At 41.3% G+C, this 18,631-nt stretch overlaps 1 protein-coding gene across 11 annotated transcripts in view; it reads right to left on the reverse strand.

Annotated features, from left to right (window-relative positions):
* Nucleotides 1-41: 41 nt before the first annotated feature.
* Nucleotides 42-18,631, reverse strand: part of LOC107270015 (transcription factor EC) — a 39,390-nt gene continuing 20,800 nt past the window's right edge. For 6 of the 11 annotated variants that reach the window (XM_015744624.2, XM_025087889.1, XM_015744633.2 and 3 more), the window contains 4 exons: nucleotides 10,712-10,901; nucleotides 6,810-6,885; nucleotides 4,399-4,678; nucleotides 42-2,661 (listed from right to left, as the gene is read on the reverse strand). In XM_015744624.2, coding sequence (XP_015600110.1) covers nucleotides 2,374-2,661; nucleotides 4,399-4,678; nucleotides 6,810-6,885; nucleotides 10,712-10,901 — 834 coding nt within the window. In that variant the 3' untranslated portion in view covers nucleotides 42-2,373. Of the gene's footprint in view, nucleotides 2,662-4,398; nucleotides 4,679-6,469; nucleotides 6,519-6,610; nucleotides 6,706-6,809; nucleotides 6,886-10,573; nucleotides 10,652-10,707; nucleotides 10,902-18,631 lie in introns of those variants that run through there. The other 5 variants (XR_003060575.1, XR_003060574.1, XR_003060573.1 and 2 more) reach the window with 5 other exon arrangements.

Consider the following 18,631-nt stretch of genomic DNA (forward strand, 5'->3'; position numbering starts at 1 on the left):
ACACTGAGTTCGATAAGGAAAGAAGAAAAAAAACAGCACAATTTAGTAATGCTATCAATAATTCTTTTCTTTTTCTTTTCCTTCTCTTTCTTCCAATAGCATGTAGTCGCACGCAACGCGTGCGATAGGTGGTAACAATGATAGATAAAATAACTATGCGATATAATCTTTTCTGAATCTCGATACAATTATGTTTCTTTTTTTTGCTGAAGATTCGCCTTTACGGCCTATTTACAAATCTACAAATACGTAGTAACAGCACATTAACAATTGTAATAATATAGCAATAACATTAACAATGAATCCACTTATACTCGATAATTAAACTATGAAAATTCAAGATCATTTCTCTCCCCACTCCTCCTGCACGTTCGTTTCTATTGCTTCTTCTCTTTACCTTTTGCGCCTTAAAATTTTGGTTATTACGCGGCCGTCGCTTGCACGCGCGCATTCATGTATATATATCTTGTGTATTTATAAAGAGGTAATATCGAGTCGTGATATATAAACTGGCATGTATAACAATAAGGTTCGTCCCAAAAAGGTCATGAAATATTTCAAAAAATATATATATATATCGCAGGTATCTCTGCAGTATACGAATTCGTTTCGTTTCGTACATATACTATATATTTACATAAAATTATGCATAATGTACAATACAATTGCTATCACGATCCACCGTGCCCGTTACGTTATCGATTCGCACCGTTTCCACAAAAAAACACCTGCTGCCATTACGAGGAGACCTTTAATTGACAAATCGTCTTCGTCAAAATGCAATAGGATTGTTATAAAAAAAAATCAAATATTTATAATCGTCCATCGGATATATAGTATTGCATGAAATATATAAATACAACATTATACACGGTTTGTTTTGTACCTTTCGCTCTTTTCATTTCTTTATTTTCACAGGGAACTTCCATACACGGCATCCGGTTTGTTATTCGTTTGCGAATGTTCTTGTGCGTTGGGGTAAAATAAAAAATGGCACGAAATGCCGCGAAAATTGTCTGAGAGAATGGAGAGGGGTGAGAAATTCCATGGAAAATTGGAAAGAAATCCCTAGGCGACGCCAGGTGTCGGGACGGTAATGCGAGGACGACTCGACTCCATAAAAATCGGCGAGAATAAGCGGCACGTGTAGCTACAATGAATACTCCCCATTTCGTTGGGTCCTACCAGTAAAGATAAGTGGGACAGTCAGTCAATAAGTCCCAACACAATAATGGCGTCTGTCTCAGGTTAAGATTGCGCGTAAGCGTCGAGTAGCGCGAGTGCGACATATTAATTTATTACGAACACATCTCGCGATGAAACCGGCCCCCCTTTGCTCCCCCTTAATGTTTATTAACGAGAGAAACTACAAGGCGGTTCCAAAATTGATTCTAATAAAGCTATTTAGCACCCGTAAACCGTTTGACTGTTAACGAAGCTTCGTCCATAAACGCTGCGAACACGTTTAACGCCAGAGAACCTGGCGATTAATCGGAAAAACATCCGCGAGGAGCGCTCCAGTCGTTTCTACAGTACCGACGCGACAATTTATAAGTTAAATTGGTTAAAAACAATAATGGTCGTATAAATCTCGAATTTACAGCAAAGTAAACCGAGACAAATAAAACCGTAGCAATAACCTGTCAGCCACGGATTCGCGCTAGGTTAGACCGATTTATTGGTAAACATATTAACCCCTTTACACACGCAAGTAATCCTCAACTGATGAGATAGAGCGGTGAACTTTAAAAATAAAAGCTACTACTGTACGAATGCTTCTAGAAATTACACTCGCCTACGTAATGTACGTATTTACGCGACGATCCTCGCCAATATCAGTTTGAAGCCTTCCTGCGGCTTTCTCAATTCGTGGTTTCCCGCATTCAGGAATTCGGAGTATCTCAGCTGATCTGGGTACAAGCTCGCCATACCCGTCCTGCCACTGTATGATCCAGCGAGCCGTACTATACCCAGTCTAACCTATGAACCTAACCTAATTCACCCTATATCGAAGAGCGCGTACGGGGACGCATTTCCTTGAACTCCCAGGAGACGAACGTTAGAGTTCCCGAGTACCTGGTGAACTTTCCGCAATAGGTTTTACCGGTTTCTCTCTCTCGACCTCAACAACTAGAACGATCATCTCCATTAGCTACTAGAACGCTGATCGTAAAACGGAATAAAAAGTTCAGGCACTTGTCGAACACGTGGACGGACTGTACCGCACCAGGGATCCATCTTGAGTCTCTCTCTCCTGATCTCCCTAGGTCCATCCCTGAGGACGTGAGGCTTCAAGGAACATCGTCGTCGTCTACTTTAACTAAGTTCCTGACCATTCGCTGCGGAATCGTTATGTCCGCCAGGGGCTCTGGGTTACGCGACGATGTCCATATCCGACGAGGAGTTCGACGTGGTTGGTGCAAGACTGCCAAGTGTGTCTTCGTCAGGTAGAGGATGATGGCACGCTGGAGCCGGTGGGCTTAACGGCGGAAGAATAGGCGAGGAGAGCATTGGGTCACCACCGTGCACGGGTCCCCCAGTGTCATCCTCCATGAGGTCTTCGAGCTGGGACATGCTCAAAGTCGACGCTTCCTCAGCAACCACTTCCGGCATCTGCCACACGAACTTCCGGGCCTCGGCTTCTCTACTGTCATCTACAATCTGATCAATAAAAATCACAGTTTGACATTGTCCATTATCATTGACTTTTACAAAATATACTATAGCCTCGCTACCAAGCTCTATACGTCACTTCCGGCGTCTCAGTCTCCCTATACTCAAAATCCTTATTTTTCATTGCTACTTCAACTTCAATCCACCCAATTTATTCCTCCTTCTCTTCCTTTCCCCTCTGCGCGACTCCTTGCGAAAAATCCACGAAGATCTTCTCGTTGAGGAGCATCGCGACTGACGCACCGGATGCGACAGAGCTATCGATCACGTCAACGAGCCACTAGTCCAGACCAATTTAGATATTGATCTTAATCACCTCATCAAGGCCGTCTGTCATGTAACAACGAGGCAGGAACTTGCGCTCGATTTCAAAAGTCCGATACACACGTGTGCGCGAATACTCCAAGGCAACTTCACACTGCGCGAGGAGCGCACTTCAGGTAGGTTAAACGTTCTTCCAAAGTGTTACACAAGCTGTGCCAGAAGCTGGCATATATATTGCGTAAGTTCTGTTCCAAGTGGAAAAAAAAAAGAGAAAAAAAAACATCGTCCCGACGCCAATGACGCGTCTCTCTTATTATCACTCTCCGAATTATCTAAGTGGAGTGCTGAATTTACGAGGCCTGGTGTGATGACTTTACGATGACGACACACAGGTGAAGCGAGAATGACTATACTCACAAACTGTACACCCGTGTACTAATATTTTATTTTATTCTCTCTCTCTCTCTCTCTCTAATATTCTTTGTATCCCACTGTTCTTCTTCGAAATATTTCATCTACGGTTATTATTTCGTGGTACAGGTGAAAATTTTCGTATTTCACATACACCCCGTACAATCTTCGAAATATCCATAGAGCAGGTATCCACGATAATTCCTATAAATTTTTCCGATAACAAAGGATCGTGCAATAATTTTACAAATTTAAAGCGCCGACACACGTTCCGCGTCCAAGCGGTGGGATCCATTGCGTAAGTAACTTTTAGAGGTACGTTATAATAAAAAAATAAAAAAAAAAAATTACCGATAAGATAAAAAACAGGTAAATTTTTTTCTGCACGTGCCACAATCTCCGATTAGTGCAACTGGGAGAATATGGCCATTCTGTCACAGTGAATGCGACTGGAAGAGAGCGAATTCTTATCAGTGTTTAAACTTCTAGCTCTTGTCCCGGTGCTGCGTACTGCCAGGCACGACAGTCGTTTATCAATGATAATAATCGTCAAGATCCCGCGACGTAATGATTTAAATGTTAATTCTCTAGAAAGACAAGATACGGTTATAAATCATAAAAAATAGTAAAAAGAATACCGAGTTTTAGCCGATGTTCACTAAAATTGCGCACTTCAGTGCACAATACGGGTGCGCACGTACTATTGACGGCATCTCGTTACCGATATGACTGACGTCAATGACAAACTTATAGAGTCCCACGGGCGTTCAGCAATTTCCATTCGATTCGTATCGATACTCGATTAGCGTCACCTACTTTTGAAATCCAGAAGCAATTTCCTCGTTTGAGATCGCGACGACTGTTTTGTCGCCGTGTCGACGCCTTCGCTACGTAACCGAGCGTTGACTACGTCTCAAAGTCATTCACACCGGGGGAATGAATCAAGACCAAAAAACAAATAGTTATGAAGTTCGAAAAAAAAAAAAAATTTCGTGATTAAAAAAAAGGGCAAGGAGACTGCACTCGATGAATTTGACTAATATATTGTACCTTCCGTTGATCGGGTTTACTCTTGACGTAGGTGTTGAGGACCGTTCCGGAAGTTGTGGCCCAGCTGAAATCCGTAACCGGAAGTCCATGGGCTTTGGCTTGAAGCTCGAGTTCCTGAACCCGCAGAAGTAGCCGACGATTCTGATGCTCCAACTGTTTGTGCCTCAGTTCACTTTGCTTCATCCTCGTCAGTTCGTTCTTTAATAACTTTATATACTCCACCGATGACTTCAGGATTGTTCCTTTGTTTGGCCTTACGTCCCTCACGATCTCATAGTATCTGAACACACAGTTAAAATTTCACCTGTATTACAAATTCAATATCGCGAAACGAGAGTCGCGTTCGGTTGGCGTTTTGAAAAATTTTTTCATCCGAGCCACTCGAAATTCCAGTCCGTATCGTCCGATGAAAATACTTTGGCAACGTCGGATCTTCCTCGAGTCGCTGGAGACTCCTTGCGCCGGTGCACGGGACTTAAAGGGGGCATATAGATAGCAAAGTTGTAATTTCAAAAGTTCCCCATGATCCGCTAATATTTCTATTAAAAGACCCATACACATTTTTCCATAATATTATTTACCTGATAAACGTTAAGCTCGATTGACCAGGCACGAAGAACCAAAAAGTATATTATAAAAAAAAAAAAATAATATTATCATAAAAATATACTTCCCCAAATAAAATTCTCAACACGTACATCAGTTACTCCCTTTATCGTAACGCCTGAGTGATAAGAGGCAACCCCGAAGTTTTACCTCGAAGCCAGAAATATCAAATATCAAAGGTTTCCTAAGCCACGCCCTAGCGGCGAGATTACGAAGCTCCCCGGGTTAATACAACAGGTCTCGCTGGGTGGAAAAGTAGCGTTCAGTTAGGCTGGGTTAAGTCAGCATCCGTAACGGATTTCTAAGCTAAGAAGGTTTAATTCATTTCTTACTTCCCAACCGGAAATACAGGAAGTCACGAAGAGTCTCGTGAGCTTAGCAAATTCAATATACATATATATTACACCGGCAAGCATTACGAAGAACAGTGCTGCCATCTGCGCCTCTATCCACAGCGACAGCACCAGTCCTGAAACGTCAAGGTACCCAAAGTGATACCCCTGCCGCCCAACGGGGTTCGGGCGCATCATCGAAGTGGATTTGTTAGTCGATAAAAAGGGCGGGAAATTCAAAACGACATAGGTGAAAAAGGTAGGAAAAATATTTAAAAATCCTTCGGGGCATTCAGTCGCTTAAAGTAACTAACCGTGACACCGCTTACACCGTAGTAATATCTGTATCATGTTTGTCCGTGTCTTTAGAAACGAAGCGTTACGTTATCGCCGCGACAGCCGACAGCTTGGCTGCGTTTTAATGTCGTCGAGAGTGGAAGCTAACGATTCGTGCAAAGGAATTGCCACGAGATTAGCTTCGGCGACGATTATGGAAAACTAGGAAACCGTTGGGATCCGCAATGCAAATTTTCCAGTCGCTTTCAAAAATAAGAAAACGTAACAGGCGAGAAAAGGGAAAAAAGGACGAAAAAAATGCAACACTTCTCCCGAACGTTCCCACAGAGTGCATAACAACTGGTGTGTAAGGTACTAGAGGATTGGCTTAGGAATTTTCAAGTCCTACGGTGCTCGGCTGACACTGACAAATGGCTGAGAAATTCGGATTGATTAATGCCGGAATGACAGGCGCGTTCCTCCCGGTAACAAGAGCAGTCGTTAGTACGCCTTCGAGTGGCGGGATAAAATTTTTTATCTCGACTGTACGCGAGATTTCCCTTAATCGCGAATTAACGTATACCATTAAAAATCATTTCGAGCCGCTCGTTTCAACGAGGCGACTTCGTTTATCAATACTCCTGGGGAGAACTGAACTTCCGCACGGTTCTTGCTATAGTAATTAACGCTACTAATTTATGAAAATTAATTAACGCCGCGTGACATACTTTTGGGTAAAGATATATATATATATGTATAATAAAAATTCAAAACGCTCCCGTCTATATACCTCGGCAGCCACGTGTATAACTATATACACCGATCCTTATGCCTATTTCAATCGAACGTGCAATTCAGCTCAGCGCGAAGGACTAGCAGTAATTCGGTACCGACGGTCGACCTAACCTAACAGAAATAAAAATTAAAATTTCAACTCCACGTCTTCGATCCAGTTGGCACTGATTATCGCAGTCGTGCGTATATGAATTTTACATACGAACTTTTACATTTCTTTCCCGAAGATGGTCCTAAGGATCGGTCAACGGACAAGGAAGACCCGGAAACAAGGTCCGAGCGAAATGGTCACCGAAAACTAAATACAAATCGATGGTCAGCGACGAAGAAGGGACGAAAGGAAAAAAATAAAATTTGAATCCAGAAGTAACGATAAAAATAAAAGTAAAGGCGTGTACTCACGGGTCATTGGTCTTGGGTAAGAGTGTACCGAGTTCCTTGATTCTGTCGTTGATGTTGAACCGTCTTCGTCGCTCGACTGAAAATACGAAGTAACAATGATCAATAATCAACCAAATAAATAATTCAAACGCTTAATTAGGATCTTAGGCACGGTTGCCTAAGTCACCCTGTGCAATCGATAATCTCTCGGCGACGTTCAGATAAGAGGTTTATTTTCATCGAGCGATTAAATTCACCTACCAAGTGCTAAAGATTCGCGTTTCCATTGACCAAGAACACGACGGCCGTACGACATTATGATAATCGATTAACGAAAAAATTCATTCTACGAAATCCCGATTACTGTTTTTACATAAGAAAATAATAGCTTCATTATTTTTTTTTAATCAAAAATCAATATTCCTCGAACTCCGAAGATTCGACCAATAATTCACGTGCCTCTTGGATTGTCCAAGTATACGTAGTCCGAAAGAATCCGATGCAGGTTAACGCTAGAAAGACCGAAACTTAGTATACACCTATATTGCCCAAAGCAGTCAAAATGACTGCATTGTGAAAGAATAACTAATGCGTAAAGAAATTTGTTTAACACTAAACCTACCAGAGCGGTCAAACGACAGCTTTTGAGACTTTAATCAAAATTTTTAAATTCCAGGTTTTTATTTTTCTTCAACTTACTGCACGACTATGCTAAATTCTGTATTAATTACAATCAACTGGAAAAGACTATAGTGTTTATTTCAAAAGCGGTCATTTGACCGCCATCGGTAGAAATAGGTATATATAACATGTCGGTAGGTTTAGTGTTAAAATTAATTTTTAATATTTTTTATATTATTTACAGTTATATACCTCTATTCGACATTTCTTTCATGAATTTAGGGCACAAGAGAAATTAAATAAACAACTTGTTAGAACAAGTATCACTGCATAAAGATTCGAATAACAAGTACTACTTTAGCTTATTGAGCAACTGCGACTTATCAAGTATACGGCCAAATCGAAAATTTATCATGCACTTGTATGTTATCATGTGACGATAATCGAAAAAAAATGAAAACTGTTATTTCAATACAGAGCCGAACTGGTCATATAAGAAATTTACTCAATTCAATAATAAGAGTCCTTTGATTATTTAAAATTTCCCAAGCAGTCGAAATGACTGCTTTTGGGCAATATAGGTATAAAACATATATATATACCGGAAATGAAGGAGGGGGGAGGTTACTACAATTATTAATAAACGCATTTATATGTTGTAGAAAAAGTCACAAAGAAATTGTGTCATTATACACATGTTTTTCTAATTGAAATTAAAAAGCAGTCAAAATGACTTCCTTGGGCAAGAAATGACTGCTTTTGGGCAATATAGGTATAAAACATATATATATACCGGAAATGAAGGAGGGGGGAGGTTACTACAATTATTAATAAACGCATTTATATGTTGTAGAAAAAGTCACAAAGAAATTGTGTCATTATACACATGTTTTTCTAATTGAAATTAAAAAGCAGTCAAAATGACTTCCTTGGGCAATCTAGTGTTAAGAAACGAGAAGAGTAATTCATTCTTCAGGTATAATTGACAATCGGCTCAGGGACTTCAGCCATTATCCAGACACGGATACTTATCGTTATAACGTGCAATCTGTGTCGTTATGCATTTTATGTACAAGACGTTGTTGAATGAGGTAATACTGTACAGTGGGCATTGTTATTATTATCGCGCACCTTATATACACGTAAACCATACATGCATGACCTCCTTTATCAATGAAGATAATGAATTCTCAATATCGCATATACAGACAGTCACGTTACGACATAGGGAGAACCGTGGCTACGGGTGAGAATTAAGAAGGTTAATTGAATAAAAAATATTGAAAACACAAAAAGTAATCAGAGTAGCACTGATAACGATACGGGGTTATTAAGGATTGTAAAACCCGAAGGTGGTTCCGCAACAGGAATCAAATGGGAGCTAAAGTCATTTTTCAGCCGCACGGAGTGCACGTAGCTCTACGGAATTGTTCAGGTCAAACGCACCACCCTGAAGTTAGTCCCTGCTCGTTTCATTTCTATTGTAGAACCAACTTCAGTCGCAAAGGGCATACGTCCGACCGACTGCTGTTACTTTGTATCGGTAAGTATCGATATACGTGATTGACTAAAATGACGTTCAAGGTCAAGCATAGTGACAATCATATAACGATAATTGGCTCAATAAATACTTCCATGTCGTTACCGTTGGTAACCATGATACTAATATTTTTTGGATAAAAAAAATGTGACGCGTACGATTAATATAATCGTCTAAAAATATTTTTACGTCAATTTTACATAATAAATATTATTATCGAAAATTATTTTTCGCCGATACGCAAGAAGAGGGCAGGTTTGAAAAAAAAAAATTTTCACAATTTTTCGTACTGGCCGCTAATGACTTTGTCGAACGTAGGCCTTGACGATTCATCGAGTCGACCCGCGCTCGTGCAGTGGTCCAATGATAACAATAATAAATCTTACACGTGTTCGGATGGGATCAATGAAAATAGCAATACGTGACCGCTAGTGCAATAAAAAATAAAAAGAAAGATCGCTGATGATCTAAGGATAAATCCATCGAAAGAAAGTTAATGGATCACGATGAAAAGATCCGTGGGATTTAAACTCCGGTGATTAGATAAACGGCGGCAAAACGACTTAGAATTGATCGAAAGCATACATCGATTTTACCCGTGATCCGAGTATCCTGTTTAATTAAGATTTAGACCAGAGTCGTGCTTTCTGATTTACAAAGCTCCCCTGTGATCTTTGATCCACGGGTAGCTGCTGGGATTTAGATGGGTATCAACGTGTAGAATTTCGGATCTCCATCGCAAGTAATTAGTTACGTTGGGCGAACCCGATAAGATGTCCCTATTATAAGCGACAGTTATACCAACGGACGACCGATAAGGTGTCGTATTGAAAAAAAAGTGACGAGTGTCGATAGTAAGTCAAAAGAAGAAGAAAAAATAAGAAAAAGAGAAAAGCAAAAGAGTAACGATAAAACTCAATCCTTTGAAATCATAAATGATGCGTATGGGGATATAATAACAATAACGATAATAATAATAGCGACTAGTGGGATATCGGAAAGAAATATATATATATATACCCTACCGATTTGTCAGATTAGATAGTGCCAGTTTAATTGGCAGCTTCCAATATACACGTCGAATCGAAGACGTGTAATTGACAATGTATCATATATCTCTTAATCCTTATTAAAAACATTAATAATTCTCATAGCGTTGTTCGTGTAGGTCACGTGTGAGAAACGTGATACGAATCAAATATTTTCTTTTCTGTCTGTATCCTGTATCCGCATATATACATTTCGTGTATGTATATATATATATAGAGTAGTTTCCCTAAAGCGTTAGCATACGTGCCTATGAGTATATATATATATATATATATATATCTATATATATGTTATCAGGAAAATCGGAATTTTCTCACTGCCATCGTGTCAACTCCCACAGCGAGTATTGACGTTTTGCCAGAGATTGGCCAGGTTCCCGTTAACGGGGACCGTTTCCGGCGTACCGACGGTATCAAGGAAAATTGCACTGTCTACGTCATATATATATATATACATACATATATATATATATATATATATACATACATACATATATATATATACATACGTATGTATATACCGCATTGATTCTGAATATCAGAAATTCCATTTCAATTTCATTTCCCTGGTTTACCTGTCGTAAATTTATTCTTATAATTCACATCAGGGGATTATCCTCTCGCAGTGATACCAACCGTACAGACAGAGTTACCTAGAGGAAATATAATTTGTAGTGCAATAAGAACATTAAGATTTACAAAGCTATACCTACTCATATTGTGATTGTCTTTTTTCTGCCGATCTTTCGCCAGAGCGTGTATTTCCGCATCCGTCAGTAACAAAGGTTCCGGTTTGACCTGCAGTTCCGGAAGATTCGGTAGACTTCCGCTCTGTCCGTCCTTAAGCCCGTCGCCTAACGAGCCAGCTTCGAAGGACAATATGTCGTCCAGGAGATCCTCCGCCTGAAAAAGAATTTACAATAAAGTCTATTTGCATCGAGGACCCGACAAATCAGGTGGGCACGTTGAGCACACACGTGAAGGCAGATACACAGTTGCCGGTTTATTATTCATTTCCCCAAGGCGCCGTCAACTCGATCGAATCGACTTATCGAATATCGTTTCGCGTTCGTATCTCGAACGTAACGATCGATAACATCGAAACGCGTCGTCGACGCCGAGTACAGTTCATGACGATACTTCGTAATGACAGTTAAAGAATTTAACGCGACGAAAACGCACGGTCGACCAATCGTACAGCCAAGAGTTTCACGGGACGAGGAAACCTTGATAATCCAATCGGACATATTGCGCGACGGACACTGGCAAAATCGAGTGACGTTTACTTTTAAGTGAAAGGTAAAGAAACAATGAAAACAGTTCCCACGGTGACGAACGTCATTAGGACTGCGAGTAAAGAAGAGAAGAATGGAGGCCAAATATTAAATGGAGGGGCTTAAAGGAGACAAGGATGATATACAAGGGCGCCACTCCTCGGTGGAAATTGGAAACGTACCATTGTAGGACAGTCGACTTTTAAATTAAAAGTTTCAATGGCTGGTACATTATTATTTATATTTTTTTCTCCAAAAAATATTCAAATTTCCCTACCTAACCTTACCTTTAATTATACTACTACTACTACTCGTATTATTATCCCTAAATTGTCCTCGACGACAGCTGTTACGGTACTTGTTACGTATTTACGTAGTTTGGTCTTGATGCGAGTACGTACGCGCATGCGCAAACGTTACGTGAACATTATTACGTAAACAATAATAAGCTACGAGTGCCGTGTCATGCCACGCTCGGTGCTTTAGGCCAAAAGAACGATCGGAATGTAACCTGCGAGATGAATCTTTTTTACCAATCAATCCGACGATCTGGTACCAACTTGAGCACGAGAAAAAGAAAAATAATAAATTACGCGGAATGACTCACTGTATATAGGCGGGTATATGGGCTTTACTATTTTCCTCGTAGTGTCACTTCTGAGAATGGTTCAGGGTCGGTTGGTAACGTAGCCGGGGGAAAGAAGAGCAGACGTGAAAGATTGGCAGCACTGGGACAATGTAAACTTGATACTTAGCGCGGGAAATTTAAATTGGTTATCGATGCTGCATTTACGTTAGAAAGTGCTATTGTCGTTGTCTTGTTTCGAACGATGACAATGCACGGAGATTTTACGACCTGTCAATAAATTTAATAAAAGTGTTACAAAATAAGGACAAAGAGACGGTTCGTGAATTTTGTCCGTTTGTCGGAGTTTTCTGTTAACTTTATTTGTTTTTACTGCAATGGCGCGAGCGTAACCGTGTTCATTTACGTGGCGCATTTATTTGTAGCGTTTTAACGATAAAATACTTTTTTTTTTCCTATTTTTTTTATTTTTTACTTTGTTTTCTATTATGAATATCCCCGAGCAAACGTCACGAGCGTTATGCGTGGAATATCGAATGATGTATGGCTCTGGTGAGCACACGTGGACGGGAAATAATGTAGGATTGTAATTTTGCGAATTACTGTACAAGGCAACCACATCGTAAACACATTTATTGCAACCGCAGAAATGATGATGCTACGCCAATTCTATTCATCGCACGAATCATTTGACGGGCGAATATCACAGAGGATCGATAGATCGTTTCTGTGACAGACGAGATGATTTGAAACGAGTTGTATTAGAAAAATAAGAATATACTGCGATACAGATGTGCACCGGAGACCCAGAAATACGTCGAGTGATGTGAATATAAAAACAATTGTCGAAAAAGTCGCGTGAAATTATGAGGAAAAATAAAATTGTATACCCAAAACATACTCCCAGCACATAAAACTGTCTCGTCTCCGTCTCCGCTAGGTGTCGCATAGATGCACGTGCGGCAAGCAACTGCACTTGCAATTACGTAAATGAACGAAGATCGTAATTGCATACACAATTAAGTACCGTAAGCGTAGAAATTTATTGTAGTAGCAGACAGGGATCGCATATTGATTCCACCTACGGCTGCAGTACCGTACATTACGTCTGTATAGGAAGTTCGCTCGTAACGCGTGAAATATTTTGACGGTTAAATTGGGCGTGGGATTTTTGAATGCACTTTCTAACCTTGTAACAGGAATCGTAATTAACAACGATGCTGCTTGCACCAAGGAGGAAAGAGCATATTTAAGCAGTAACTGACACCGATTCTCGTCAGATACGGTGAACAGCACTTTGTGTAACTCAATATAACGATACTAGGCACGTGGAACCTACGGCGCATGCGCACACCAGGATCTGGCGTTTCAAACGCTTCTCGAAAATCGTTAACAAAATGAAAACTCGATAGCGAGTAAGTTACGACGTAGGATAAAGATTAAAAATATTTTTCTAGTACAGTCTGCGGAAAAATTATTTATCGGCACTCGCTGATCTTTTAATTAACATTTATATTACAGATACGCGTGTACGATAATATGTAAACAAGAAATTTGATCGTTTTACCTTGACGCATTTAATTTGTGTTAACCAACTAAACTAATTAATCGCGACAGAGTTGATACGGTGTAAAATGATATCAGCCGAGATTACAACTCGAATTTGGTAATCGCCCGGTACTTAATTGTATAATTCTTGAATTTGTCGTGTATGTTCATTATGCAAGCCTTTTATACTAGTGTATGATATGCCTTTTAATCTGTACGGTGTTGTATAAACAAGTGTAAAGGCGTAGAACAATCGTTTCCTTGAGGATGGTATATAGTTTCCTGATAATACACGAAAAATCTGAATTGACGATCTCCCTGAACTTTTGAGTGGGCTATTACACGATTATCATGATAACCACATGTAACGTGTATACTAATGGTTAGTAGTTTGACGTAAAAGTCTGAATATTTAAATGTTGGAAAGAATTATACATTTTTTCTTTTATAATAAAATTACGTAATCGATCATTAACATACTAGATTGTTATCAATGACTACGGCGATAACTTACTGTTGCGAATGCACTTTTCTCTATGGTCGGGTGGTATGACTGGTAGGATTGTGGATGCACGTGGGTAACGAGTGCCTTGCGCATGCGCCTTGAGTCGTTTTTAGCAGACGATGCAATTCTCGTTGCAAGAGACGAAGATAAGGGGGGAAAATAAATTGAAGCAAGAATAATAACGAACGACGTACTTATTTCCAAAATCAGAATAATATCTTGTCTGTAGATACGACTCATGTTGTAGGTCGTTATCTTATCGCCGAAGAAGACAAGATCGAAAACTTCGCCCAAGGGAACACTTTTCGTGGCTTCCGAACGAGGAGCGATATCGTTAAAATATTTGGTAATGTTATGAAAACGGTGTGCCGAATTTCAAGAATCTTACCGAGTACGGTAATAGGCGTTATATAAAAACGAGACTTTAATTTGTTTAGCCTTGCGACTCACCTTACATCTCCTGGCGATTATGTTGAAAACCGGCATCGTGGTAACACGGCTTGAGCACTCGACCTGTCTGTACTGGCACACGAAAGTTTTCAAAGATCCACTGTATTGCACCCGTAGACGTTCAGTATTGGTTCGAAATCATAACGGCAAAGAAAAAGTGAAGCGTGTCCCTCTTGTACGAATGTTATTTTCACTGTTACGGAATATATCGAAATTCGAAAAATCCTTGTCAGCGTAGCCACCAGCAAGCAAGGTTTCCTTCACAAGTATCCCAGAGGGCGCCCCCCCAAATTAGTTCTGTCCTGGCAGTTCGCCTTTTTTTATTTTTTTAAATCCTTCGTCACCTCGTACCAATTTTTCCAGCGTCACAACAGTGTCGCATTCAAGGACGCGATTTTCCCCTAGCCAGAATTCACGTTACCGCAGTCCTCTAAGGCGAGAAGAATTAGGCAACTAAATAAATCGACGGCGCCACTGGTTCCGGTCGGCGACACAGTAAGGATCGGACGCTTTCTTACGAATCGTTGTAAGAAACGTGCGTTGCTCAAACGAACGTTTGTAATTTTTCACTTTCTTTCAACCGAACTATCACCACCACCACTCCCTCAGCTTCCCTCGCACGCAAGTCAAACAGTGGGCCAAGATTTTTTTTTCTGTTTCAACAGCCACAAAATCCCTGGAATGTGATTGATGTTCCTATACGGTAGACACTCCAGGTGCAAGCTGATCCAGAAGGATGTTGCCACATAAATCACTCTTGATGTATATCGTACGTAGTGAGTTCGTTTTATCGGTCCTATTGTTTGCGCGACAATATCTCACGCGGTCATCTCAATCAACGTGCATCAAGAAGTAACACAGTCGCGACTGCAGTAGAGCGCGTCACTGAGACACTAATCGATTTCCTCTTCGATCAGTCCCTTCCACAAGGGAAAATATAATGGCTCCTAATGTCACACCAGCACGTCGAATAATAAAGCGTACACTCGCGCACCAATTTCCCGCAATAAAAATGGTAACGAACAGTCGAGACACTAGAGACACGTAGGACAGAACTTTCGTTTCCACTCGAGCGACGACGTGATCCCTAAGAATTTCGGGCGTTCCGCTACCGTCCACCAGACCCCATTATCGCACTGTACTGATCTTTGGTTAACACTGGTATGAGTCACGAATTTGCTCGATAAGAGCAAGAAAATCAAAGGCAAACCACTGAGCAAACAAAAAAGTTTTGGGTCACCAGAGGATAGACAAGGCGGGAACGAGCGTACCGTTCGGTAAGGTAGAACACTCGCGAAATGCATCAAGGGTAAAAAAGCCAGTCAAAACAAAGACCGTCTCTCCGCCTAGTATTATCATCAGGGCTCGCACGTAATGCACGATAATTCCCAAAGCTATATTGATACCAAGTCCAAGGACAGTGGGATTTTTATTATTCCGCGCCGTTCACCGAGCAACGTGTACGTAAATTACCAATCTCTATATCGATACGAGTCCGCATCGAAAGCACTGAAACGACCGATTGTTCTCTCGATTGCTTCAAGTAGAAGGCCCAATGATATATTGGGCCCACTGTAGCTTCTATTAAAACGCACGCGGCGACCAACCGACGGTAGACAACAGTCCCTGCATCCGTACTTAGTCCGAGCACCAGTCGTTGACTATCTAGTGTTGCCAAAGTGTGCCTCGAGCAACGCACGCGGCCGAGCCGCGTTAGGGGCGCCTCGCCACGACTTGCGGAGTAGGGTACGAGGAGGGAGCGCGGGGTACTACGGAGGGGTACGCGATGCTCGGAGTGGGGATAGACGAGGAGCGGCGGCGGGGTACCGAGCGAGGAAAAGAACCCCGCTTACGTAACACAACTGCAGAGCCAGCCAACCGCTTCTACGTTACTGGTTCGTAGCTCATTCCGCGTCCGACCGTCGGCGCGGATGGTTTGACTTTTTCTTCTTTTTTTCTTTTTCCCTCTTTATTATGGTTCTTCGGAAGTTAATCGTTCGTTACTCGATCCTGTCTGGCACGAAGCTTTATTACAATTGTAGGCAGACACACGTTACCGTACAATGACGCATGCGCCTGACGTGTTTGAGGTCTCCTGTCTCTGGGAATCTCCTACGGAATTGGCCAGAATCCTTTCGCTCTCGGCGTCGACGAGGATCAGATAGAAATTTCATCGATCATGTATCTGGGCCACGTATCGCGCCGTATATATACGGGAGCAAACAGTCGCAGAATTAATAGAAAATACATACGCTGTCGTACAGTCGCGAACAAAATTTTCGACTAGCGCGAAACGACGTCGCGCGCGTGTGTGACGAAAGAAAAGAAAGCGTTGCGTGACGGCTGTTACGACTGTGTACCATGTGTAACGCGGAATTTGTGGAACGACGTGACGAGGGGGGTGCAGGGGGGATAGAGGGCACTCCTTTCAATCGCGAAGCCCTAAACAGAAGTCATGGTCGTGTCCCTCGATAATGCGTGAGAACCAACTTCGTAATTAAAACGAGCATGCTGTTTTATCAAGTATATTCATTTTTTTCTGTGAAATTTTAGTTGTATAATTTTTCCAACACTTTTCGAATGTGAACTTTTTTTTCGGTCGCCGACTGAAATTACTTTTTTTTTTTCCAGATCACCAGTCGTTCTTATACCGAAGGAACGGCGCTCGGCATTGTTATACCTGTGGTCTGATCTTTCGGTGCGAAGACATAAGAGCCTCCTTGCATCCTTACTGTATAAAAGTATTATTGTGTGTTCGTAAAACTCGATAAATTTCGAAATAGAGAAAAAATTTTTTTTTCTAGTATCAATCGTACAAGAATCAACGCAACGATTTGTACACGTGTTTCGCGATAAGCGCGAAGGCTGTCAATGAGCGGGATAGGTCGAGAGCAATTTTCTGGTGTTAATTAGAAATAATATTTCAGAAGGTAAACAGACCAAAAACTTGCTACGAAAAAGAAAAAGGAATTTACTCAAGCTACTGGCTTACGTACGTGTGTCGAGAGCCTTGGCCAAAATGCAAACTGCAGCGACTGCGGCTTTCCCTGATTGGACGTAGACTACGTTAAGGCCTGCAAGGGAGGTTATTTACGTAGGTCGTGAAATCATAGAAAAAGAATCAAACCTTAGGGATATCGCGATCTCTGGTGGCGATCGACGGAACCAAACAGAAGCATTGAAGCTCGTCGACTGAGACCTCGATAAAGGTACAGAATTGTACAAAAATAATTGAAGCAAGCTTCTAGAAACGCGAGCCAAAATTCGGATGGCAAATGGACTAGAAATCGCGAATCTGTGGCTGTCGCAAGAAAAAGGCAAAGAGGCGTCCTTGAATCAAAAAGCCGGCGACCGGCAGAGTTTTGAGTCCTTGCCAATTTCGACACAATAGAAATTTCTCTTATTAGCATTGCCACCAAGAGAGAAATTTCGTTCCACTTGTTTGTTCTTCGTACGCCTCTACAATACAGCAGGTCCGACTAGTTCCTCGTCGTACGAGCGACGGAAGTCAATTTGATGACCCGGTATGCAGCGGGCGACGAAAACGACGGCTGGCTCCCTCTGCGCTCCCCGCGACCGGTCCTTATCGAGAAAATTGAAATAAAAAGAAAAAAAAAAGTTCTAAAGCATCGCCCGTCATCTTTCAACCCTTCCCATAATTTTCCCACGGCAACAAGTCGCACGGACGTCATGACGAATCAACGGACCAATCTAAATGCGGTCACGCTCGCCCGTGCCGAATGCGATGAAAAGCCGCGTTTACAAAGAGCCCCGCGACGGACTCCACACGTGTACGTACTATTGACGGTGTGACGTATGTCACAAAAATATATATACACGCAAGACCATGTTTATCAATGCACACTTTTAAAGGCGACAGTGGTCACGATTGACGCGTTCGAAAGTGAACACCCGTTAGGTATGACAACGCGCTGAAGAAAAATGATGACAATTCATACTGTCATTCATAATACTTCTGTATCGCACTGTACAATCGAGCGTAGAACGGATCAAATGATTTAGCTTTATCTAATGGAGGCGTCAAGTGGTGGTACTGGTCATTATCTAACCTCAGGCATTTTCATGTATCTAATTCGCGTATCGCTGTATATAAATTTCTATATATATATATATTTACGAGCATCCACTTTTTTTTCGATCCCAATGAATTTTCATAAAACTTTCGATGAATCAACAAAAAAAAAGTCCAATTAATTAAAAAAAGCTTGTATCGCGTGTCTAATAATTATCGTCAAGCCCCCCCCCCCCC

This window comes from Cephus cinctus, unplaced genomic scaffold (assembly GCF_000341935.2).
Source record: "Cephus cinctus unplaced genomic scaffold, Ccin1 Ccin1_scaffold0076, whole genome shotgun sequence".
Lineage (NCBI taxonomy): Eukaryota > Metazoa > Arthropoda > Insecta > Hymenoptera > Cephidae > Cephus > Cephus cinctus.